This window comes from Helianthus annuus, chromosome 5 (genome assembly GCF_002127325.2).
Source record: "Helianthus annuus cultivar XRQ/B chromosome 5, HanXRQr2.0-SUNRISE, whole genome shotgun sequence".
Taxonomy (NCBI): Eukaryota; Viridiplantae; Streptophyta; class Magnoliopsida; order Asterales; family Asteraceae; genus Helianthus; species Helianthus annuus.
In genome coordinates this window covers 77721087-77747165 of record NC_035437.2, presented here as the reverse complement: position 1 = coordinate 77747165, position 26079 = coordinate 77721087, and the positions used below count along the sequence as shown (strand labels likewise).

Below are 26079 nucleotides of genomic sequence, written 5' to 3'. Positions count from 1 at the left end.
CTTTGTGCCTTGACTGTAAATTATATGTGGTGTGTGTATTTTATGTAAAAGATGATGCTTAGGGGTGTTTAATGTTAATAATGAAAGATAAAACAAAACCCCTTAACCCTAATCATTCTCATCAATTCCAATCATACGGCAGTGCAAGTTCTCTAATCATTTAGGGTTTCACCAATCCCTAAACTTTTGATCTTTGATCTTTCAATCATTCCAGAGAAAACCCCGCGTTAAATCTAAGGTAATGTTTACATCATACGTTGTTATTCTTATTCAATTGATCTCATGCAAACCCTAGTTCTCCAAACAATGATTCTGTGATTAGTTGATCTTTTAGATTGTTTGTAAGATGATTTGTAATTGTCTAATGATTTGCCTGTGATTAGGATCAATCCACATGCTAGAATAGTTAAACTTTTGGTTGATTCATATGAAAGAATAGGGTTTTGATCGTACTGATCTATTGTAACTGTTGCATCAGAGACTATAATTTAGTTTCATCGATTTAGTGTGTTGTTGTTTGGAGTTAACAGTCCGGGCATTGTGAAGTCACAAAGTCCGATGGTTGTGATTTTGAGAGTCGGAGTTTTAAACCTTATTTGGAGTCCGAGTTTTGGCTATGCTAGGTCCGAATTTTGTGAAGATTGAAATGGTCCGAATTTTGTGAAGATTGTAAAGGTCCGAATTTTGTGAGGATTGTAATGGTCTGAGTTTTATCAAGGGGCATGGTCCGAATTTTTGTAATGGATGTTGGTCCGAATTTTTGTTAAGGATGTGAGGGTCCGAGTTTTGATTGAATGATATATACTGTCCGAGTTTTATAAGGGGGTGTTTGGTCCGAGTTTTGACTGAATGATATATAGTCCGAATTTGGTAAATGAAATGTGGTCCGAATTTTATAAGTAGTGCATGATCCGAAATTCTGTTAATGCTTGAATGATCCGAGTTTTGTTAATGCTTGAAAGGTCTGAGTTTACTTATAATGCCAAGTTCAAAACCCTGTATGAGGAACACCATGTTACTGTATGTTACTGTATATTACTGGATGATACTGTATGTATGAACAATCTATGTCATGTCATTCTGTACACAATTATCAAACAGAACACAGTTGTTTGGACATCAAGGAATTGTAAACCCTAATTGAACGTAAACACTTACATCGAGTTTATGTGTAATGTACCTCAGGTCGTGTGTAACGGACCTAACCATTAATTAACACTAGAAGCACAATAACATACCGAACAAACCAAGGTGAGTTCACACTCTTACCAAGGCATGGGATTCCCGGTGGGTAGGGAATGGGATTGAAGGAAAAGGATTGATGAATTATTTGGATTATATTGTTACTAGACTATCTACCATCGTCCTCGGTTGCGAAGGACCCTTACGTAAAACCTACGTAATACTTGTGCTTACTACTGTCCTCAGGGTTCGAGGGACACTTACGTAAAACCTACGTAAACTCATACATACTACTGTCCTAGGGTTATGAAGGACACTTACGTAAAACCTACGTAAACCCCCGCGTACCACTGTCCTCCGGATATGAAGGACACTTACGTAAAACCTACGTAAACCTCGTACGTCCTACTGTTCTCGGGTTAAGAAGAACACTTATGGTTACCTCTAGTCTAGTACATACACACATGGGAAGCCCCCACTAAATGAACATACAATTGACTTAGTTAATACCGCATGGTGATGCAACGAACTTACTATTGCAAACATACTTACTGTGAACTCGCTCAACTAGTTGTTGACTTTCTGTTACATGCCTTGCAGGACCATAGGTACTCATGGAGCTTGCACGGGAGGCGCGGTCGTTGTGGGCACGGATTGTGGATGTTATGATAAACACTTTAATGACATTTCAACTTAATACTATGTTGGGTTTTACATTGTTGCTTCCGCTACATGTTTGATTTTGTTTGGTTTTGAAAACGCCTTTCATATTAATGAATGACATTTACTATTTATTTACATGTTCAATATGATTGGTGGCTTGATCCTGGTCAGTCATGCTCCCAAGCGGTGATACTCCGCGGGTGGATTTTGCGGGTGTGACATGGACCTTTGACTTTGTTGAACAGAACTGATAAAGCACAGTTACCCGGCAGGAACTGCACTTACAGACTCCCCCTTAACTGTTGCTATACTCAAATCAAAGTAAACAAAATACTCGTTTGTTTATATTGTGTAATTTAAAACAGAAATATCAACGAACCAAAGAGTTATGACCGTTTAAAAATCGGAGGGGGGGATTAGATTTTTTATAAGTGGATAAAGTGTAACTACTAACTAATTATCTATAATTTTGTTAACTATAAGGGATTAAAGTGTAATCCAGCATGAGAGGATTAAATTGGCAATATTGAATCACTTAACATTCTGTAGCTATTAAACATTATAGGATAATGACCAAGTATGTTGGGCTTTAATCACTTGTACACTAAGACATCATCTACTTGTACCTTTTAATCAACACGTCAACACTGAACAAGACAACTATCGAAACGTCGACACAAAGATCAAACCAAAATCGTCTCATCGTGAATCATTCGAAGTGTCACCAGGTAAATGTCACACCCCAACCGATGGCGGAATCATCAGGGCGCGGCACTAGGCGAATCAAATTGCTCAAGAGAATCCATAACAACTATAAAGCGACAATATTTATTACATTTGTTATCCCATACTAACAAACAATACAATCACATAAGTTATCACAGATTTCCTGTCCTCTCGAACAATACAAATCCGACAACCTATATTTTAGGTGAGTTTCTAGACTTCCTAGCTTGATTTGATGTAGATTGCAACTAAACCTGCAACATACGTTAAAATAACGTCAATACAAAAGTATTGGCGAGTATACAAGTTTTGATAGTAGCGAGAAATAGATAAAAAGTATTGCGAATTACCAAATACATAAACGAGATACCTCAACATACATGCATATAAGACAGATACTACCAGCTAAGTCACTCGAGCTGCGATTGCGATTGCTATTCATCCTAACTAGACCCCGTCAGGTGCTATAGTACTATACTAGTTAAGGTGGGACCTTGCGAGTATAAGTCCTAACACATATGTAATTAGCATCACGTGTAAACATGCATAACAGTTATTCGCAAGTGATAAACAGTTTGATTGAATAATTCGTTTTGATAAATTCAATTTGATAGGAATGTATGTTACACCCAAAATGCAATAAAAGGGGTTCAAGTATACTCACAGTCAGTGTTCAGCAAGTAAACACAACTTGGTTGGACTGAAGGGAGCGCGTCTGAGATTAGCCTGGTTACAGATTGATAGCGTAAGCGATGAACGGTGCGTTAGGCGGTGGCGAGTGAACCAAGTGTCGAATGGTAATCCGATCGGATGGCCATTCGGTCGGATTGACATTCGTTTGGGATGGATGTGTTTATGATGGCTTTGAAGTTTTCGTTGTAGCATTTTAAAATCAGAGAAGTATCTCTACCTTTCAGGTCGATCGATCGAACAGTCGTTCGATCGGATAGCGATCCGATTGGCGAGACATTTCAGTTTGAGAACGAGTTCACAGTAGATAGGCCACTCGATTGGATTGCAATCCGGTCGAATAGCAATCCGTTGGAACTGATGATTCTTGAAAATCATGAAAAATGTTTAAGTGTTGGAGATCCAAATGTCAACCGATCGGATTGTCGTTCAATCGGATGGCAATCCGATCGGACGACAATCCGTTCGACATGCAAATCCTTGAAAAGTTTGAAAATTGATTAAGTGTGGATGCTCAAGTGCAATCCGATCGGATTGCAGTTCGATCGGATGGCAATCCGATCGGACAGCAATCCGTCCCAACGAACCTGATCGTCTTGAACTTGATTATTTTTGAAAAGTTTGCGGTTGGATCGAGACGGTATGATAATGTGCTAAACAACGGGGACTCCATCAGACCCAGGTTACCCGATCGGACGGGAATCACACCCCGGTCAGTTAACTGCTCGTGATGGTTGTTCCTGTTCAACCCGAAACCGGTCGTCTCCTTGGTAGAAACCAGATCTCAGACCGATGCTTCACTAAGAAATGAGTAGAAGACCTGAATGAGCTTCGATTCTATCGGTTTTGGGTGCATTGAGTGTAAAAGAGTTGAAAGAAAGTTGGAAAACAATCTTTCAGTCCTTCTAACTTTGCAAATGTTTAGATCTATGCGAAAACAGTGTTAAATCTTGTGGAAATCCTTCGGATCTGAGTTGTTCTTGGTGGAATGAAGCCAAATCTTGAAGTTCATAAGAACTCCATGATGACATCATCCTGGAACACCTCAAATCCACTGATTTCATGGTCAAAAGTTGAGATTCAAAGGTGAAAATGATGAAGAAGTGTGTGTAGATCATAGAATTACAAGATTTGAGTTGAAAACTTACGAGAATCGCGAGAAATCGAAGGAAGAGTGAGCTAAAAGCGTGCTGGTCGAACGAGAGCTTCACATCACTTGAACAATGATGTGACAGGTGCTATTTATATGTGAAGAGGAGAGGAGGTGATGGAGTGCCATGGATCGGATGGCAATCCGATCGGATGACCATTCGATCGAATGGTCATTCGATCGGTGGTCTCCAGCGAAATGCGTTTTGATGTTTCGTCTTGTTCGCTTAAGCGTTGCGATAGTTTGGTTACACATTTTCATACCCACATTCATATATTTATTATAATTAGTCACAAAGGGTTGTATAAATATCCACATTTCAAAGTCTGCATTGCGATAATCGAGTTGCGCGTTTCGAATATGTGTTGCGTTGCGACACATCACGGCTATCGAGGAGGGTAGAATAGGTCCTCACTCAACATCATCGTGAGTGTTAGTAAGTGCGATGTGATGTGTTATAGCGATAAAGTATGCGAAATATGCAAAAATACTGCGCAAGAAAGTATGCAAAAAATACATCGCTCATTATACTGGCAAGCCCATAGAGATGCTGCGCGACAATATTTATTCCAAAGCGCAAGAAAAGGAAACATGAAGCATATACTCAGAATGTTCTAATTATATTAGAGACATATTGGAACGAGGTGATATCGTAATAAAAAAAGTTCACAGAAGTCTAAATATAGCCGACCCATTCACTAAGCAAATAGGGTGTGCAGAGAAGATATATTATTATATATATCAAATCCTATAGCATGTTTGCTACAGTGTTTTTGATTTGTCATTTTCCTTTGTTTTTCTTTCAATTTGTTATCTTTTTGTTTATTTTATTGTAATCCCATTTTTATCCTTTAAATAACTTAAGTTCAGCCAATGATCTCTAGATCAAGTGGTGAAGGACTTGCATTTCTCTTGAGAGATGCAAGTTCGACTCCCACTTGGTGCAGAGTGAGGCACTGGTGGGCAATGATAGGAGACCTAGAGAAACCTGGGTTGGATCCTTGAGCCAAACAGGTTTTACCGGTAATTTCACTGTCGTGCCTACGGGCGGGTGGGTTACTGGGTTTTTCCCGGAATTGGTGGTGGACTCGGGTTACTCTCGGAGTACTCCGTTTGTCCAGTGGGTGCCCCGAGAGTGCTCGAGATTGAGTTTGTTGGCCGTTCAAAAAAAAAAACTTAAGTTCGTTTACTTTATAAAGTTCTGGTATTGTATAGGTAACGGAATGAACCGTGTCGATACCGACCGAAAAACGTCGATACCGGTATTCGGTTTTTATTGTTTTCGATGATGTAAAATACGTGTCGATATCCTTTTGGTCATATCACAAGTTCGGTACCGTTATCGGTATTCATTTTTATTGTTTTCGATTAATGTAAAACACGTGTCAATATCCTTTTGGTCATGTAATGACTTTATTTTTTATCTCTCTTTTGGTTGTTATAGCGAGTGCTGGTATTGTAACGAACCGAATAAATACCGACCGGATTCACACCATTCACGTTATCATTGCGTCTACGTTTCCAATTAAATTTTGTTAAAAGTCGATTCGCCCCCGCCGTAGAGCGCGGATGCAACCAACTAGTTTGATATTATATACTATAAATTTGTAACATATATGTGCATTGAGGGTGGTATGTTATGCATAAATGGTTGTACCCATAGCCACATTTCCTTATATTTTGTTGTATGTTATGCATAATTAGTTGTACTCATGGGCCATAGCCACATTTCCTCATCTCATATTTTGTTTTGTTTTGCGTTGTTGTAACACATGAATTATGGTTTGTATAGTTGTATAATTTGCAACATATTGATGCAATGGTTGTTGTAATGTATGCATTATGATTTGTTAGTGGTAATGACATATATTATATATAGATTACGATGAACCAGTTAAATGGGAAAAAATAGACGTGGGTTTATCGTAACATGCGAGTCCTAGATCAACTTAGTTATTCTATTCAATGTTTTACGTTTCGGTTTAATTTCTTCGCATTAACACGCCGCAACTTCAGTGTTAGTGGTCGCTGACAGTAGTGTGGCATTAGTGTTCGCCCCCGCCGCAACGCGGGGGTACTTAATACTAGTTATTATGAATTTGGTGTTTCAAATATTTAATAGTTTGATTTATGGTTAAATGCATAATACATATGTTGGTTTTAAGTAATTATTAAAGAGAAATGGATAATATGAAAGAAAGAAAGATGGGGATAAGTATGTTTGTTAAGTAATAGATGAGGGGGAAAATATGTAATGTTTTTCATGGACAAATAGTTGAAACCCTAATCGGCGAAGGGGAGGGGAGGTGAGAAAGAACTGAATAGAATAGAATGGCGGTTTTCAACGTGGTACAGAAGAGGCGGAGAGCCGCCATCGCAGAGCGTAAAAGAGCGGTGCACGGTGATCCTGCTACCGGAAAGCTCAAGCACAAGCCCCAAAACACCACTCTTTCCGGCAAGCGTAAGCGCAAGCTCATGAAGAAATGGCGCCGGGTATGTTGTTGTTATTCACTTGTTGCGTATATGCAGCAGCAGCCTAGTCTTAATTATTAATATGTATAAGTTTGTTTGCTTGCTTGTTCGCCAGGACCAGAAGGAGGCTATGGAAAAGGGGCTTATTACCATGGAAGATATTGAGATGGCTGTTGCAGACGGTATCATTCTCTCTCTCTCTCTACTTACAATCCCATCCATTGTATTATTTATTGTATATGTTGTTAGGGACTAGTATAGATTAGAGAAATCTAGTAAGTAAAATGACATAGGAGACCAGATGTTAATGTCGTTAACCTAGGTGACCTGTTTGTTTGAGCCATGATGTATCTAGTGACTTTTCGTCTCAAGAAAACGTTGGATAAAAACTTGTCGTTTGCAAGCTCTTACCATTGCAAACACCTATTTACAGGATCAGGGACATCATCTCAACAAACCACTACAAAAATCCACCTGAAAAAGAGTTTGAAGATTAGAACAAAGCGATCAAACAAGAAAGACAAAAAAGGTTTGAAGATAAATTGACAGGTTTTGGTTTGTGTTACAAATTATTTATTGACTTTCTTATTTGATGATGATTTGTAGGTAAAAAGAAAGGAACATCCTCTGCCTCATCAGATGTGATGATGGAGTGATCGATCAATTACAACTTCTTACTCTTTCTTTGCTTGATTATTTAGCTACCCCAACTTCTTTATTGTCTTTCAAAACTTCTTTATTTACAAGTTAAATCAAATATATTTTCATTTATGAAATTTTCTCATTGTTGGCCCCTCCCCTCCGATGCCTGTGTTAAACGTTGTCATTATAGCTGGCCTACAATTGTTTTCGTTTAAAAAGAAGAAACCACACGATGCTTATAAAGAAAAACCACTAACGACTTACCAACCTCTCTTCTCATGCTGAGCAGGCTGTCGATTTCCAAATACCTATCCTCATTCACCTATTACCATAACAATCGACCATCAAAAGTTGGTTGTTGCCCATCTGGGTTTCATGTAGCCTTTTAGGTGAGTGGTGGTGATGGTGGTACATGTGGCTGGCGAACATGATTGGTGCTACTTATGCTGTGTTGGGTTTCGTGCAACCGTTTTAAATATCTTATGAACAATCCCTGTTCTAATAAGGGATTCCACCAAGATCCATTCGAATCGACTAACAATGCAAAACTTTTCCAAGGTTTTTAATCCATTGTGGACCAACAATTATTAATTTAAACACAAGTCAAGGAATAGCGTCTGTATAATCAAGTTTTGATATGCATATCAAGTTCGAGGATAAAAAGACCAATTTCAAAACTTACTTATGACACTGATACATGGAGTAGTTTTGAAGCGGGTCACGTCCAACATTTATTTCCTATCTGAATTTGGCTACAATACTTTGCCTAGTTTCATTTTTATGAAAATCAACCCAAGGATTCACAACAATCATACTTCTATGGGCATTTAGAATAACTATTTGTTCATGCATTTTAAACGTGTTAGTATTGAATACAATAATCGTTAATGTAAGTGAACCATGTATTTCAAGCGATTTTGATTGTTAAGAAAAACTAGAGTGGTCTCAAAGGTGTTTGCGAGATACCACAGGTCTCTCATAAGGGGAAAGAAAGATGTTGGTTTTGAATTTGTGTTCTATTAAATATCCAGGAGTTCCACACCAACACTAGAAATCAAACCGAAATTCATAATAAATTTAAAATAATCAAGGTGAGTTAATAAGAGCGTCATTTTCAGCTCAAGCTCAACTCCTACACAAATTTCTAGCGAACTTTTTCAACCAAATTAAAATTGTTCCGGTGAGTTAGCAAGAGCACCATCTTTAGCTCGTGCTCAACTCATTTATAAACCGAGCGAACTTCTAGCAAACTTTTGCTGACCGATGTTTGAATCATGAGCTGTTTGACTGTTCTACCCATTGTGACCGTTACTGGTTGGGGGTTATTATTTTTTTATTCAACACCAAAATTCCTAAACCAAAAGCGCTACGAGCGACTAAACCTAGGACCAAAAACATAACCTAAATAGACCATGCGTGTAATTTTTTTTTATAATCTATTCGGATTCCGCATCTTAAGGAACTGAGACTGGCAAGAATTAACAGAAGATAGATAGGGTGATGATGTTTTCAAGAATCAAATTAAGAAAAAAGTGATGAAAGAGACAAAGTAATAGCGAGTAGTAAGTAATGTATCTATCTTCTGAATAAGCCTGAATTTTGAAGTGTCCTGCAGTAATCAGAAATAGTTGATGAATTCTTAACGAGTTCCCATATTTTGCCTGAATTTTTAAGCCAGTCTCTCTCTGATACAGTTCTTGAAAAAGATGGACCACTCATTGATAAAACCTGAAACAATATTGTTATGTGATTATACTTCAAATATAAATTTTGTTAAGGACTACTTTGATACATTCTTAGTAGTTAATCGTACGTTACTTATCCATGTCTGGTATACTATTATTAAACTAACCTAAGGTTGTTAAAAAACTATGCTAAAACAAAATCCTTTTTGGGAAAACTTTTGTGATATGTCCTAAAACTAAAATCTGAAAACCAAATGTACATATTAGTTTAAAAAAAAAAAAAAAAAAAAAAAAAAAAAAAAAAAAAAAAAACGTAACAAAACCTGAACCTTGGTAGGGTCCAGAATAAGTCCAGCCTGTGCTTTGTGCACCCTCTATGCACACATTTGGCTTATGTCTAATGTGGCCTGGGTTGCCGAATAGAATAAAAAATACAAGTTGAAGTAATTGGGTCAAACGGATGCCCAAGCGTATTCATACTCTCAAAATCAAATTTGATGATATATTTGACACACCCAGCCATACCAAAAGTTAATTGATATTTACCTGATCCCGCAGTTTCCACATGGAAGAATAGTAACTCTCATATTGTGTTCCGGAATTAGATTTCTGTGGGATAAAAAATAACTCTAATGGTCCACCATCGGATTTATGTTTGTTGAATGAAGTGGAGGAAAAATACTGATTAAGTGCCTTTTTTACTTGCTCGTGATAACTGGGAGCACTATTGTGTTCATGAAGCCTGCATTACACATTCGTTAATTCAGGTAGGTAGGTATGTAGAAAAAAACAACATACTACTTACTTTGTGTGAACAAAAACCGGGGAAGCCATGTATTCTTCTCCAACCTCTTGTATTTTATCTTTAATCTCTTTATCAGATCCTAAATTAGAGCTTTGTGGATGTGAAAGGGACAAGGAGGACGGGTCAGGCAGGCTATGTTTTAATAAATCCACCTGGAAATCAAAAACCACATTACATACCTACCTTGTCACAAACGGACTATGCGATAGCTAAATACTTAACAGCTTTGGATGTATTTATGAGATTTTGACAAATTTCTTTTTTTTTTTTTTTTTTATGGAATTAAATGGGGCCAAACTCATATATACTAGCTGCTATGAAAATATTTACAAAAGGGAAATCATTCATACGGTTGCCATTAGACGCCACATGCTGGTATCATGAACTCCTTCCGATACCACCAATACAATGTGACAAATGGAGGTCAAGAGAACACCAAGCTATAATAAACAAAGAGCCGATTAGAAAGATTAACAACATATGAAGTAGTCAGTGAATGGGGCGGGCGGGAAACTGTATGAACAAACTAACAAGGAATCACCTGACCTGAATACTCATGAGTTCATGTGCCAACTCAGCAGGTAAAGATTCAGCAGCCAAAACTGATATTGTGGACGAACCGTCAGATCGAATGATATCTGCGAAAACGGAAGGACTGAAAACAGGCTGAGTATCAACAAGTATGATCCTTTCAGAAGTAATCCTGGGTTCAATGCCAAGTGTAGAATGCTTTGCCAGTGATTGGGTTTCTACTGATTCTGTTGCAAATGGAGGCAACATCCCTCCTATCATTCATACAACACCAAATTGATATTATTAACATATCTCAGCTAGCTAGCTAGATTGTTTCTCAAGTAAGTAACGTAAGAGATTGTTTAATACCAGGGGAGGTTGCATCAAAGCCATACATCTGGTTCATAATAGTAGACTTGCCAACCCCGGGCGGACCAATGACTCCGACAACAGTAAAATCAGTATTATCGGTCAAGAACTGCAGCAGCAGCAACCAATAATAATAATAGTAGTAGATGAAACAAACAAACAAAGAGATTATTATTATTATAAGAAATGGAGGGGTAGGGTAACTTACAGGAAGGAAGCGATCGGTGTGAAAATCCCAGGAGTCGGATAAGAGATTGAGAAAGGCAACGGAAGGAAGCCGAGAACGGGAGGACTCATCGCCGCCGCGGTTGTACTTGGCTCCGCTCACGAGGGCCGGCTTCGCTAATAGGATTTTAGGAGCACCACCGCTGCCCGCCATCACCTGGGCCAATTAGCCAGCCCCTTACTTATGAACAATAACAAGAATGCGCCTCCCTCACCTCACCTCACCTCCGCCAAAATAAAACAAAACTATACTTTCTTTGAACGCCCAACATAAGAATCGTCGGGTACTCCGTACGCGGCACCCATTGGTCGAAAGGTAGCCCGCGGCAGTCCAATCTGCACGCACGAAGCCCTAGCCCACCATGTCACCAGTTACGGGGAAAACCCGACCCTTCACCCGCCCGAAGGCACGACAATGCAGAGCCGGTAAAACCCGGATGGATCAGGAATCAAACTTAAGACCATTCGGTCAAAAGTCTTTCCTTCATTTTCATGACCACTGAGCCATAGCCCAGGGTCTAAAACAAACCTATACTAACCCATTTAATTTAATTTAATTTTAAACCCCAACAACGAACAACCCGAACCTCACTTATCGGATAACATTTTTAGTTTTCAAAACCCCAGAAAACAACCTAAACAACACCCCTAGTGTTGAGTCATTATTTAAAAGGCATGGCCCCATTAAGAGGTAGGGAAAAGTTTCTGTAAAAATAAAGTTAACGTACTAGACGTACGAATAGTATGAAAAAGCAAAAAGCACACGGTGACATTTTTGTAATTATCAGCTTTTAATTATCAAAATTACTCTACAAAATAATACTGTAGAGTAATTTTGTAAAATGTTCTTGTAGAGTAATTTTGATAAAAAAAAAACTATACCTAACCAAAAAAAACCTAACCCCACCTCCCCCACCACAAACTAAAAGCTAAAAACTAAACCATAAATCTAAACCCCATAACTAAATTCTAACAAAATTACTCTACATGATCATTTTACAAAATTACTCTACAAGATCAAAATTACCCTACAGGATCATTTGTAGAGTAATTTTGAATTGTATGTTGTTTGATAAACTTGCATGCTAATTTTGATTCACTTGTAAAGTAATTTTGATGCAGAGTAATTTTGATACACTTGTGGAGTAATTTTGATAATTACCCTACAAGAACAAAATTACTCTACAAGAACATTTTACAAAATTACTCTACAAAAGATCAAAATTACTCTACAGGATTATTTGTAGAGTAATTTGATAGTCACTGATAATTACGAAAACGCCACCGTGTTTTTTTTTGTCTTTTCCTTCAGTTCGTATGTTTTGTATGTTAAAACTATTTGTATTGATCTTTTGTCTTAAGAGGTAACTTCTTAATATCCAACTCAATAATTGATTTCTCAAATAAAAAAAAGTCATATTATCACAACGTGAAGATTGCAAATGCTGATATAATCACTTGTCTATATGATAGCAAGCTAAATGTGTATGCTACCAAAAAGGAGTTTGGAATTCAATACTTCAAGAGTTAGTATGATTTCAAGTCATTATCGAGATGAGATGTTTGAAGAGTATCCCACTTGGATCTAATAAAAGATACAAAACTGAAATCGATAAAAAATCAGGGTTTACTATAACAATCCGCACGTTTATGCGTTGTTACTACTCATTATACTCGTTACGCCTAGCACCAGAGATTCGAATCATAATGTAGCTATATCGAATACATCGCTACTTCGCATACTTTATCGCTATAACACATCACATCGCACTTACTAACACTCACGATGATGTTAATAAGCCCCTTTTAACTAGTATTATGCATTTAACCATAAATCAAACTATTAAATATTTGAAACACCAAATTCATAATAACTAGTATTAAGTACCCCCGCGTTGCGGCGGGGCGAACACTAATGCCACACTACTGTCAGCGACCACTAACACTGAAGTTGCGGCGTGTTAATGCGAAGAAATTAAACCGAAACGTAAAACATTGAATAGAATAACTAAGTTGATCTAGGACTCGCATGTTACGATAAACCCACGTCTATTTTTTCCCATTTAACTGGTTCATCGTAATCTATATATAATATATGTCATTACCACTAACAAATCATAATGCATACATTACAACAACCATTGCATCAATATGTTGCAAATTATACAACTATACAAACCATAATTCATGTGTTACAACAACGCAAAACAAAACAAAATATGAGATGAGGAAATGTGGCTATGGCCTATGAGTACAACTAATTATGCATAACATACAACAAAATATAAGGAAATGTGGCTATGGGTACAACCATTTATGCATAACATACCACCCTCAATGCACATATATGTTACAAATTTATAGTATATAATATCAAACTAGTTGGTTGCATCCGCGCTCTGCGGCGGGGGCGAATCGACTTTTAACAAAATTTAATTGGAAACGTAGACGCAATGATAATGTGAATGGTGTGAATCCGGTCGGTATTTGTTCGGTTCGTTACAATACCAGCACTCGCTATAACAACCAAAAGAGAGATAAAAAATAAAGTCATTACATGACCAAAAGGATATTGACACGTGTTTTACATTAATCGAAAACAATAAAAATGAATACCGATAACGGTACCGAACTTGTGATATGACCAAAAGGATATCGACACGTATTTTACATCATCGAAAACAATAAAAACCGAATACCGGTATCGACGTTTTTCGGTCGGTATCGACACGGTTCATTCCGTTACCTATACAATACCAGAACTTTATAAAGTAAACGAACTTAAGTTTTTTTTTTGAACGGCCAACAAACTCAATCTCGAGCACTCTCGGGGCACCCACTGGAAAAACGGAGTACTCCGAGAGTAACCCGAGTCCACCACCAATTCCGGGAAAAACCCAGTAACCCACCCGCCCGTAGGCACGACAGTGAAATTACCGGTAAAACCTGTTTGGCTCAAGGATCCAACCCAGGTTTCTCTAGGTCTCCTATCATTGCCCACCAGTGCCTCACTCTGCACCAAGTGGGAGTCGAACTTGCATCTCTCAAGAGAAATGCAAGTCCTTCACCACTTGATCTAGAGATCATTGGCTGAACTTAAGTTATTTAAAGGATAAAAATGGGATTACAATAAAATAAACAAAAAGATAACAAATTAAAAGAAAAACAAAGGAAAATGACAAATCAAAAACACTGTAGCAAACATGCTATAGGATTTGATATATATAATAATATATCTTCTCTGCACACCCTATTTGCTTAGTGAATGGGTCGGCTATATTTAGACTTCTGTGAACTTTTTTTATTACGATATCACCTCGTTCCAATATGTCTCTAATATAATTAGAACATTCTGAGTATATGCTTCATGTTTCCTTTTCTTGCGCTTTGGAACAAATATTGTCGCGCAGCATCTCTATGGGCTTCCGTATGTTAGGTACTGTTAGGGGTTAATTTTTAATACTATGGATCACATATCCTTAGATTTGGCCTGGATCACTGATCCTTAACAGATGGTGCAAGAAGTCTGAGGATCACGGATCCTTATTATTATTTACATTTACTAACAATTGTATCATTTGTTTAAAACTTGTTTTCGCAGGAATATAACGAATTGGACTTGGTCAATGCCGATACTTCGGGGAATATGCTCTCTATTCGCAAACTACACACTAGTTACCATTGTATTGAGCTCATTATCTTTCGAAGTTGTATAATAATCATTACTTATTTTTTTGTTATACATTTGGTGATCGGTAGTTTCCATCACCCGAGGTTTTTTGTGCCAGAGATCTATCAAGGATCAAGAGCTTTTTCCTCGTATAAATATCGGTGTTCATTGTCATTTTTAATTTATACTTTGATCACTCAATTGTTCATACACATTAACACTCCACCTCAGTATAAAAAAATTGGTTATATTATCCTTAAACTGATATTTGACCAAAACAATTTGGCGCCCACCGTGGGGCAAATGGTGCTTCAACTTTTTAAAAAACATGTTTGCGTTTATTTCTGTTCATTATCATCAACTCCATGGCTTCTCAAGGAAAATCCACTTCAAGTGTCGTGCTGGCGGTTACCTCATCTCAAACCAGTGCATCATTACCTCCTATTCCTTACCATACCAGAAGAATTTGGATAATGCTCAAAAGAAAACACCATCAGTCTTCCAAGGATCCAAAGTTTCTACTAGTTCTTCTTCTACTAATACTAACAGTGATATTTCTATTTTGTTTTCGCATATTAATTAGAGCTACATGGAGCAGTAAGACAAAACCAACCAGAGGATCCTTCGCGAGATTGGTGATATCAAGAGGCAAAAGAGGCCAGCAGAGGATCACTCTCCATTGGTGCCTAGGATGTTGGACTTTGTCACTCCAGCAATTGCAGCACAACAGTCTAGAGTGTCCATCACACAGACTCAAGGATCCTCCATTCAACAACAGAGATCAGTGGCGATGACCCTTCCTCAAGAATCCTCCATCCACCAGCATGGATCAGTGGCGATGGCCCAGCCTCAATGATCCTTCCTCCGCGCAGAAGGATGTATGCAAATGTTTCAACCTCAAGGATCCTACTTCAACCATCAAGGATCCTCATCCCGAGTTCAAGGATCCATGGATCACAGATCCAGGCCTCAAGTTCAGACCTAACCAGGACCCAATGTCTTTCAGGATCAAGGATCCCCAGGGAGACAAACATGGAGAAGCTCTGAAGTTCAAGAAAGGGATTTCATCCCTATGCAGACCATTGTTCTTTTTGTAACAACCTCCGGGTCATTACTTGTATCTGTCATTTCTTGCTTAATTGCTTGTACTCTTGAGATTTCGATTAACGCTAAAGGGTTTAAACTATGTTTTCAACACGCATTTTAAAATGCATGATTACAACGCTTATTCAAAACACAGTTAACGCATTTTAACGTTGTTTATAACGCTTAATACTTAACACATTTTATCGCATATTACATTACTTGATTAGACTAAACGCTATCGCAACGCAAACTCAACCCGAACGCTACGCAAACTCGAAACGCGGATTTACTTATGTCGGTGCACTATTTGTGTGACTATTTGTGTGATTATTTGTTTAATGTTATGTGGTTATCTCGACGCAACGCTTATACGCTCAACGCTTACTCTCAACTCGCTTAAACGCAAGGCAACACTTAACACACGAAACAAAAGTTGGAAAACTAACTCGCACAACTCGGTTAATCGAATGGACAACCGATCGAATGGACATTCGCTCGGATGACCATCCGACCGAAAGGCCATTCGACCGGACAACCCATCCGACCGAACACACTTCTCCACCGCCTTAACCCTTCTCTCACCATCTATAAATACCGCCGTACATCTCCTTCCACTAACTTGACACCTCCATCCGACCACACGCACTCAAGTCACTCTCAGATACTTTTCATCATGATTCAAGGCTATTTCGTAAGTGTTTCTCCTCAAATCTTGTACAATCATCATCACTAATCACTTCTACATCATCTTCTCCATCAAAATCACACACAAACACTTGTTTCTCTCTGAAATCCCTGATTTGGACCTCTTGAAGGTTCTTTCCACCGTTTTGCTCTGGCAAACGGTTAAGGAACACCATTTAATCTAGAATGGTTCTAGATCTATAAGATTTCACGCGTTTTAACACGAATCTCAACAAGATCTCAACACTTTTCAACTGTTTTCAACTTTTCTTCACTTTTCTACTCAAAACCGATGGAATCTGGACTCATTCAGACTCTCTACTTATTTTCTAGTTGAGAGCCGGCTTGAAAACGGAGTTCCACCGGAGAGAAGACCGATTAATGGGTTAAACATGAGATTCCATAAAAAACAGTGAGTCTGATCGAGTGGGCTGAGACCACTCGGTCGAATAAGCTGGACTTGGAGTGTTTTTTCTGTTGTTTGACACGTCATCATGCCGTCTCCATTAAACCACAAAATTTGTAACTTACAAAAATTTCACAAGTTTCAAATAACAGATCGCCCACTCGAAAGGCTATCCGATCGAATGACCATTCGACCTGGTGACCTGTCCCTTATACTAATCCTTGTTCAAAACGATTTGATTAAACTACAAACTTTAACAATTTTACAAAAAAAAAAAAACACCTCATTCGAATGGCCATCCGTTCGAATGGTCATCCGCTCGGATGACCATCCGTCCGGATGACCATCTGCTTGAATGGGAACTCATCCGTTCGGATCACCATTCGAACACCCTACCATTCGACACTCTGCTTACACGTTGTTCATCTCTTACGCTACTGTTCTATGATCAGGCTAACTCCAACGTGCTCCCTTCAATCCAAGTCTGTGTTTACTAGCGAAACACGAACTGTGAGTATACTCGAACCCATTTTCTTTTAACGCACTTTTGGGTGTTACATACGTTCGCTATCAAAACACAACAACACGCATCGCAAACACTTTATAACGCTAATCGCCCCCGCATGTTGTAACACCCCGTGTTTCGAAAGTCAAAGTCAAAGTCAAGATTGAAGTCAAAGGAAGAAAAGATTGCCAATTGCGATCTGTCACTCCTTGCTTAATTACTGATTTGACTTCTTTGACTTGTAATAGAGTCTTTTATTTTTATCGCTTTAGTTGTATTATGTGGAGTATCTATTGATAATCGAGATTTAATCGATGTTTATCGCATGTTTTATCGTTTTTTTGCTAATCGCATCGCAATCGCATTCGCGCCTTGATTGGTAGATTCTGAATATTGTTTTACGTGTGTGTGTTACTTATGTGTTACTTGTTGTTGGACCGTGTTCCGACCCTAAACAGTCAGTTGAGATAGTTCATCTTCACGTATAAAGGCGGAATCAATATATGCGAAGTAACACAGCTTTTCCTTTTCAAGTCCTTCTCTTTTATTGCATTCTGATTACAAATTGACAGAGTTTTAGTACCAAATGCTCTCAACAGTTTCGCTTCAACGTACATGCATGAATAACAAGGTTTCGCTCATAAGTGCCTTATATAGTCCCTAGGGTTTCGCTTATTCGACATGACAGATAAGCGAAACTACCACTTTACCATATAAGCGAAACCTTTGTTTGACACATAAGCGGAACTAATTCAACATAGGTACAAATAAGCGAAACTATCAACTTAAAACCTAACTTTGACATTCTAGCTCCTATGTTGACCTATCTTGACCTAAGACCTAATGCAGACGTAGTCAACAGACATTCCATGCATCAACAGACTCCCCCTTGGATGTTGACGTAGTCTTCAGCTCCCGAGTCTTCAGTCTTGGTCTTTTCTCCAATTCTCTGTCTTCTCATCATAAGCACTCTAACTTCACAGGTTTAAGATCACAATCTGACTCCATCTTCAGACTTCCCTTTAGCTGTTGATCCAGACTCCCCCTTTCATAAACTCCCCCTCTCAATATGCTAGAGTTTGAGGTCTTAAACTGGTTCAAGCTTTGACAATTAGTTTCCGTGGGAATGATGAAGTCCAAAACCTGTTACTCAACTAATAACATTACAATTCTATCTCGATAACAATAAATCACAAACTTAATCAGTTTTAGCAATCCACTCAAGTATTCAGGTCCAAGTTAATGACCCTGATTACTCAATTAATCTACCAAGTTCAACTTAATGACCTTGGTTGATCATTTGACAAATCAAACTGATTTTGTAAAAACATTTTCACTTTTTCTAAAAATAATGTAACAAGCATCAACTTAATGAACTTGTTTTAACTTTGAAAACATCTTCAAACTCCAACAAAGTAAGCTCTCCTCATTCTTCAGCTCAGAACTTTCCTGCATCTGCTTCAATCTTCTGAGAATCCAACCATCAACTCTCCACTTTGGTTTGTCAAAAATAAAGCAGAAATAAAATCTTTTTGAATTTTATAAAGTGTTCTAAACTAAGAAATGAAATACAAAAAACTTAAATTGCAGAAAATAAAGAAACTGAACTATATACAAACTTATTTTTGGCGAGCGTGTCAGGGAATCATATCAGCTTTTTAGACAAATTACTAGTACCGTTAAGCTTAATTACATGCTCAGACTTAAACAATTCACCTCGATTGTCGATATACTGATCCATCTTAAATTCTCACACATATTTCAATCTATTCAGGATACGATTTAGATGACTTATGAACTTAGCTCAATTCATGTGTCCCACCTCTTGAATATACTCCCGTATCCAGAATCCCAATATTCAGTCTTACATGTGAGTATACTACAATGATATCTGTACATAAATTAGGTATGCGAGGGCCGAGGGATCTCAGGTCGATACTTCCGTATACGTAGAGAGATCTTTTAGCTACAACAGCAGTGACTATCAATTTTATTGTTTCATCTGCATGCTGAGGGTTTATGCTATGTTTCAAGCATTTTGGTGAAAGTATTATCCAAGGACTAGGTCAGAACTTCCGTTCAGCAGAAGTCCCGGAATAATACCCCAGACATCATTGAGTATAAAAACCTAGTATATCATAATACAAGACCTTTCAAACGAGATTTCAGGGGTTACCTATATATCCAAGTAGTGTTCCCCACGAATTTCGCAAGTTTGAAATTTTAGGTTTATATCCCGAATAAATCTACTAAATGTGCGAAAACCTATCGACACATCATTAGTGAGACTGTTTAACTCATTTAGTCTTTACAAATCTTTAGCATACTGTAATTGTTTAGCCGATGTACTATCATTTTCCCTATATACACAAGCTCTTTTTTCAAATTTTATCATGTTTTTGTATTTTTTACTGTTTTTGTATTTTCTGAAAATAAACTATATACATCTATCTACTCCCCCTAAATACCAAAACAAGTAAAAAATCGACATACCATTGCAGATTGTTTCTCGTCTTCATCCACAACAGTACTCTCATCAACGCCAATTATGCCGTCCGACACCGACAGAAGCTTCATACCGTTCAGTTTTAACAAATATTTAAACCAAATTTTATCAAAAGCTTTGGTATGTAAATCAGCTTTCTGTTCGTCAGTGTGGATTTTCTCAATTCGTATCAACTTTTTCTTGAAGCAATCGCGAATAAAGTGATGACGAATCTCTATATGTTTAGTTTTAGCGTGATGTACTGGATTCTTAGTTATATTTATTGCGGCCTCATTATCAACAAACAGAGGTGTGTTAGGAAACTGCAAACCGTAGTCGCGCATCTGTTGCTGTATCCACAGGATCTGAGAGCAGCAACTGCTAGCAGAAACATACTCCACTTCACATGTAGATAACGCCACAGACATTTGTTTCTTACACTGCCAGGTAACCAATCTAGGTCCAAAGAATTGGCATCCTGCAGTTGTTGATTTTGTATTGACTTTGCAGCATCCGAAATCCGAATCGGAATACCCTTCGAGCGTAAAATCGCCTTTTCTAGGATACCACAACCCCAATGTGGGTGTTCCTTTCAAGTAACGTAGTATCCTCTTGACAATGATCATGTGCGAAGCTCTCTGGTTAGATTGATATCTTGCTGCGAGGCACGTTGGGTACATGATATCAGGACGTGAAGCAGTTAGATACATCAAAGAACCTATCATGGAACGGTAGAACATTTCATCAGCCCTGTCTCCGGTGAGATCTGGGTGAATCCCATGATTAGTCGCAAGTGGGGTAGCAGCTGGAGTAGAACTTGACATTCCAAATTTCTCTAGAATATCATGCACGTACTTCGTCTGGTGAATGAAAATTCCCTCAGGTAGTTGTTCAACCTGTAAACCCAGAAAGAATTTCATCTCCCACATTGATGACATTTCGAATTTTTGCTTCATCACCTGTTCGAAATCTTTGCACAATTTCTCATTCGTTGACCCAAAAATTATATCGTCCACATAAATCTGAACTATCAGGAGATGACCGTCGACCTCTTTAGTGAAGAGAGTGGCATCCACTTTTCCACGTATGAACTTGTTAGCGAGTAGGCGTTGAGACAAAGTCTCATACCAGGCTCTTGGGGCCTGGTGTAAACCATACAGCGCTTTGTCCAATAGGTAAACCTTGTTCTTGTGGATTGGGTCAGTAAAGCCCGGCGGCTGACCGACATAAACCTCCTCTTTAACCTTCCCATAAAGAAACGCCGATTTTACATCCAACTGATAAACTTTGAAGTTCTTCCAAGACGCAAATGCTAGGAAAATTCTGATTGCCTCTAGTCATGCTACAGGAGCATAGACTTTTGTAAAATCAATCCCCTCCTGTTGACTAAAGCCCTGAACAACGAGTCGAGCTTTGTTCCTTACAACCACTCCTCTGTCGTCTCTCTTACACTTGAATACCCATTTCGTATTGATTTTCTTTTGACATCCGGTAAATCCACTAACTTCCACACTCCCAACTTTTCAAACTGACTCAACTCTTCTTGCATTGCAATGACCCAAGAGTCTTCAGTAAGCGCCTCTTTATAAGTTCTCGGTTCGATCTGCAATTTTAAAACAACTTAATGAAAATTCAGTTTGTAAAGGTGCTACTGTAGAATAAAAACAAGTTAAGCCCTAGTCTATTTGACGTCTTGTACGAACGCCTGAATGCAGTTCTCCTATGATCAACTCCTCTGGATGATAAGAAAGAGTTCGCGGCATCACTTCGCTTGGAACATCTACATTTCCCTCCAGATTAGTAACATTCTGATCTGCAACTTGTTCACCAACTTGGTTTGTTTGACTTGAAAACTGGATCTGCTCCCCCTCAGAGTCTGAATCACCATGATAAAAAACTGGCATGTTTTCAGCTTCTTGATTATCATTCACCTCCGACTGATTACCAGGAGCAACTTCATCATCATGTTCACCAGCATGACTAGGACCTGCTTCATCATCATTTGAAGTTTCCCGAGGTCTTCTAGAATATTCCGCTGGGAACCTGAGCTGCGACTCATACTCTCGCAAAATATCCAGCTCATCAAAGAAATCTTCATCTTCCTCTGATTCTTCTCTCATGTCAAACGAATCCCAAAGTTTGTCATAATGAAAACGCCATGAATCACCAGGATTCTGTGGCGGCATAGTGTGACCTTGACATTCAACATTTGCAGCTTCAATAATCCGCTTCTCACTTGGAACGAAGACACGTCGCAATGGATTGGCATAACCAACAAATATTCCCTCAATGCACTTCGAACCAAACTTTCCATTAAGCTCTATAACTGTACAGGGTGACGCGAACGGTTCTAGATACTTCAAATTCGGTTTGCGGTTATTGATTAGCTCAAAGCATGTCTTGTTGAACTTCTTAACAGTAAGAACTCTGTTGAGCGTATAGTATGCGGCGGAAACAGCTTCAGCCAAAAAATTTATCGGTAACTTTGAATCTGCGAGCATAGTTCTAGCCGTCTCGATTAACGTCCGATTCTTGTGTTCTACGACTCCATTCTGTTGCGGGGTGTACGGAGCACTAAACTCATGCAGTATACCTCATTCATCACAAAATTCTTCCATCTTACTGTTTTTGAATTCAGTACCATTATCACTTCTAATTCTACTAATAGGCCTCTGGTACAGATTCTCAATTCTCTTAAACAACGCCATTAAATTGTCAAACGTTTCGTCTTTTGTTTTCAAGAATGAAGCCCACGGAAATCTAGAATAATCATCAGTTACGACCAAACAGTAATAATCTCCTGTAATGCTCTTGACATTCACTGGACCAAACAAATCCATGTGAAGTCTCTCCAAAGGTCTTGAAACTGAATTGACTTGCTTTGTAGGGTGTGACTTCTTCTTCTGTTTGCCTTTGACACAACTAATGCACTCCCCTTCCAGATGAAAACCTTTGATATGAACTCCTGTGACCAAATCGTTATGCACCAAATGATTCATTTTTCTAAGATGTATATGCCCCATCTTCCGGTGCCACAATCTTGATTCTTTCTCAGTTGCTCTGGACACAAAACAATGAGCCTGACCCGTGGTTGTAGTAGCTACACTCATGTCCAACACGTACAGATCATTGACTCTTGGTGCCCTCATGGTGATCCATTCCTCAGGTATCACAAATCCCGGTTTCAAGATCAAACATTCTTTGTCAGTGAAGTGAGTAGTATACATCCTGTCACAGATCTGGGAGATACTCAGCAGATTATTCTCCAGCTCAGCGATGTAGTTAACTCTCTCAAACGTTACGATTCCGTTGGATAACGTTCCTTCACCTATAATCTTTCCTCCTTGATTACCAGCAAAACCTAGGTAACCACCATTTATATTTCTCACATCATACAGCAACGCAGTCTTCCCTGTCATATGTCTTGAAGCTCCACTATCCATGATCCATCTGGATACTAGTTTTGGAAGATCCTGCACATAACAAACTTTGACTTAAACAACTTCAAGAAAGATGCCGATTCATGCTTCGCGATCCTAGAAGCTCCGGCAATTCAAACTGCTTAGTCAAACATGGAGTCCACCCAGGCCTCATCAGCCTTAGGTGTAACCTTGACTCTCGCAATTTGAATTTTGAAATTTTCAGCCTTGCGTGGTGGAAAATTTGCATCATAATCAATCGTAATTGATTCTTCAGACTTTTTCACCTCAGAAGTTGAAATTTTCTTCTCACTTTTTGGCTTCCAAACTTGTTGAGATAATGCAACCCTTTTGTAAAATTTGTCGTTTTTAGTTACCAACTTCTTTACGGGTTCATTTTTCACACTCTTTTTCTCAACAACGATTGGTGTTTTACCCTTTACGTCAACTTTCTTTTGTGGAGTCTTCATAGTTTCAGTCTTAGGCTTCACGTTGGTACACTTTCGTGCAATGTGACCAACTTGATTACATCTGAAACAGGTTCGAGTATCAGCCACTCGACTTGTGCATTCAGACTGAGACTGAGAAGCTCTTTTCTCAAAGAATTCTTTGTTTGATTTTGAAAAAAATTCTTTCTCTTCATCAACAAGTGAACTCGAACTGTTCACAAACCTTTTCTTCTCGACAAACCTCTTGTTTGAAACATTTCCTTTTTGATAAGACTTACCCCACTGATAACCCCCCGACCAATTGTTTGGTTATTATTATAAACACGCGGTGGATTAACAGATTTCTTGTTGTAAACTTGTTCTTTCTCAAACCTCATTTTACTTTTCTTATGACTCAGATTGTTCATTGCTGACAATTCGACTTCGACCAACTTGAAAACATTTGTCAATTTGTTCATGTTAACATTCTCTATCGGAAACTCTGAATCCGAAAACAAGTTATCTGAACACAACATCTTGTACATGACAAGATTTGATTCTTCACTTAAGTTGTTCTTGGACTTTTGTTTCGGAATGTATTTGTCCAAGAAACACCCATCTTCCTCAGTAGTATCACTATCTGTTTTTAGCACATTTTCAACAACACCTTTTACCACATCATTTTGGACACTATCGTCATCGGAAGATGTGAACGTGACATCAATATTCTCAGGAAGTTTCACTTCACTTCCTTCATCAATTTCAACCAACCCAGATTCCTTTTTCGTGTAATTATGCAAAATCGGCGGTGGAACTTTGTGAAAACCCACCCCGGTTCCGTCAGAATACACGTCTTCGCCAGCCTTGTTTTTGCCGATGGGTTTTGGAACAATATGTTGCAAAACAAAGCTTGCGGAGCTATAGCTGTTAAGCTTCAGCTGGATTCGCTCGTTTTCAATTTCAGCCTCTTGAAATTTTAGTTTCAATTTAGCGATTTCATCCAATTGTTTGTTGATTGATTCTTCTTTTACTCTCAGCACTGCTTTTAGATGTTCGTTTTCTTTAAACGTTTTACCATTTCGATCATCACTATCTTTCACTGTGCTTTTGAGTTTTTCAAATTTTGCAGAAATCTGACGGTTTTCAAGAATTAACTTTTCATTTTCTTTTTTAACCTTTTCATGATCAATTTTATCTTTTTCAATTTGGCCAGTTAATTCTCTTATTCGTTCAGTTGAAGCTTTCACTGTTTTGTCACGATCAAGAATCTGATTCTCAACACTTCTGACCTTCGCTGTCAGATTTTTCACTTTCTCACCGTTGAGATACGTGACAGTGTTACAAAATTTGCACTCTTTGTTGCAATTTTTGCAATCAACATTTCCTTCGATCTTTTTACCTGACGCATTTGTTGACGAGTTTGGACTGACCAGGCCTTTTAACTCAGACACGGAGTTAGAGTCTACCTCAAGTGCTTTAGCAGCCAGCACTTTGTCAGCCATTTTTCCCAGGTTCTCTGCAGTCAACTCCTGCGTTGTATCGATAACTCCATTATCAATCTTCTTTGATTTTTCAATCTCTTCTTTCTCCTTTTTCTCTTTCTCTTCTTTCTCTTTCTCTTCTTCTTTCATTTTCTCGGTTGGAGTTCCCCACCATTTGTTCTGCCAATACTCATCCTCATCTTTCATCTCCTTGATTAAGGCTTCCAAATCAAGAGTTTTGTGATCGATCGCAATATTTCCATACTCATCAAGATAACACTCCTTGTCCGGATCCCATCTTTTCGCTCTCTTCGCTTCCAAATAGATACCAGAAAGTCTAATAATTTTGTTTTCAGAAATCATTTTTCTGTATTTATACTTCTGCTCTTCAGTACGATTGTCTTTTCCACGGAATAGGTTCCTTTTTTGCCATGAACGCGTAACCAACCGCATCTTCTTCTGGTAGAACCTCTTTGCTCCAATCATACCCCTCATCATCATAAATCACCGCAAGAGCTCTAGATTTCTCTCTGTTTTCTTCACCCTGCTTCAATCTAGGCGGCTTAGATTTATTCTGATGGTATATTGCCTTCTTGTAGTAATCGTCTCTGAAAGGATTCTCCGACTCATCAGCATAAGCATTTCTGCATTCTCGTTTGAAGTGACCCTTCTGCTTACACTTGAAGCAAGTCACTTTGGACTTATCGAACCCCAATTTGGTAGATGGACCACCAATCGTCTTTCTGCCAGTTATTTCCATGAAACGCTGTGCTCTACGAACAACACTGGCCAT

The 26079-nt window shown here is 38.4% G+C and overlaps 2 protein-coding genes across 2 annotated transcripts; one reads left to right on the top strand and one right to left on the bottom strand.

The window, feature by feature from the left end:
• Positions 1-6691: 6691 nt before the first annotated feature.
• On the top strand, positions 6692-7667 carry LOC110940601. The gene is made up of 4 exons (XM_022182153.2): positions 6692-6904; positions 6999-7065; positions 7317-7412; positions 7490-7667. Exons 1-4 carry the CDS (start codon positions 6743-6745, stop codon positions 7537-7539), a joined length of 375 nt encoding a protein of 124 aa, XP_022037845.1. The 5' UTR covers positions 6692-6742; the 3' UTR covers positions 7540-7667.
• Positions 7668-8947: 1280 nt separating this feature from the next.
• LOC110940600 (protein SMG9) lies at positions 8948-11348 on the bottom strand. The gene is made up of 7 exons (XM_022182151.2): positions 11106-11348; positions 10898-11006; positions 10562-10800; positions 10366-10455; positions 10016-10167; positions 9757-9952; positions 8948-9253 (listed from the first exon to the last, which is right to left on the bottom strand). Exons 1-7 carry the CDS (start codon positions 11274-11276, stop codon positions 9101-9103), a joined length of 1110 nt encoding a protein of 369 aa, XP_022037843.1. The 5' UTR covers positions 11277-11348; the 3' UTR covers positions 8948-9100.
• Positions 11349-26079: the final 14731 nt, after the last annotated feature.

Coding starts and splice junctions, on each gene's coding strand:
- LOC110940601 (XM_022182153.2), top strand. CDS start 6,743: ATGGCGGTTTTCAACGTGGTACAGAAGAGGCGGAGAGCCGCCATCGCA. Junction 7,066..7,316: donor TGAGATGGCTGTTGCAGACG/GTATCATTCTCT, acceptor ACCTATTTACAG/GATCAGGGACATCATCTCAA. Junction 7,413..7,489: donor AAACAAGAAAGACAAAAAAG/GTTTGAAGATAA, acceptor GATGATTTGTAG/GTAAAAAGAAAGGAACATCC.
- LOC110940600 (XM_022182151.2), bottom strand. CDS start 11,276: ATGGCGGGCAGCGGTGGTGCTCCTAAAATCCTATTAGCGAAGCCGGCC. Junction 11,007..11,105: donor ACACCGATCGCTTCCTTCCT/GTAAGTTACCCT, acceptor CTGCTGCTGCAG/TTCTTGACCGATAATACTGA. Junction 10,456..10,561: donor ATGAACTCATGAGTATTCAG/GTCAGGTGATTC, acceptor TGTTTATTATAG/CTTGGTGTTCTCTTGACCTC.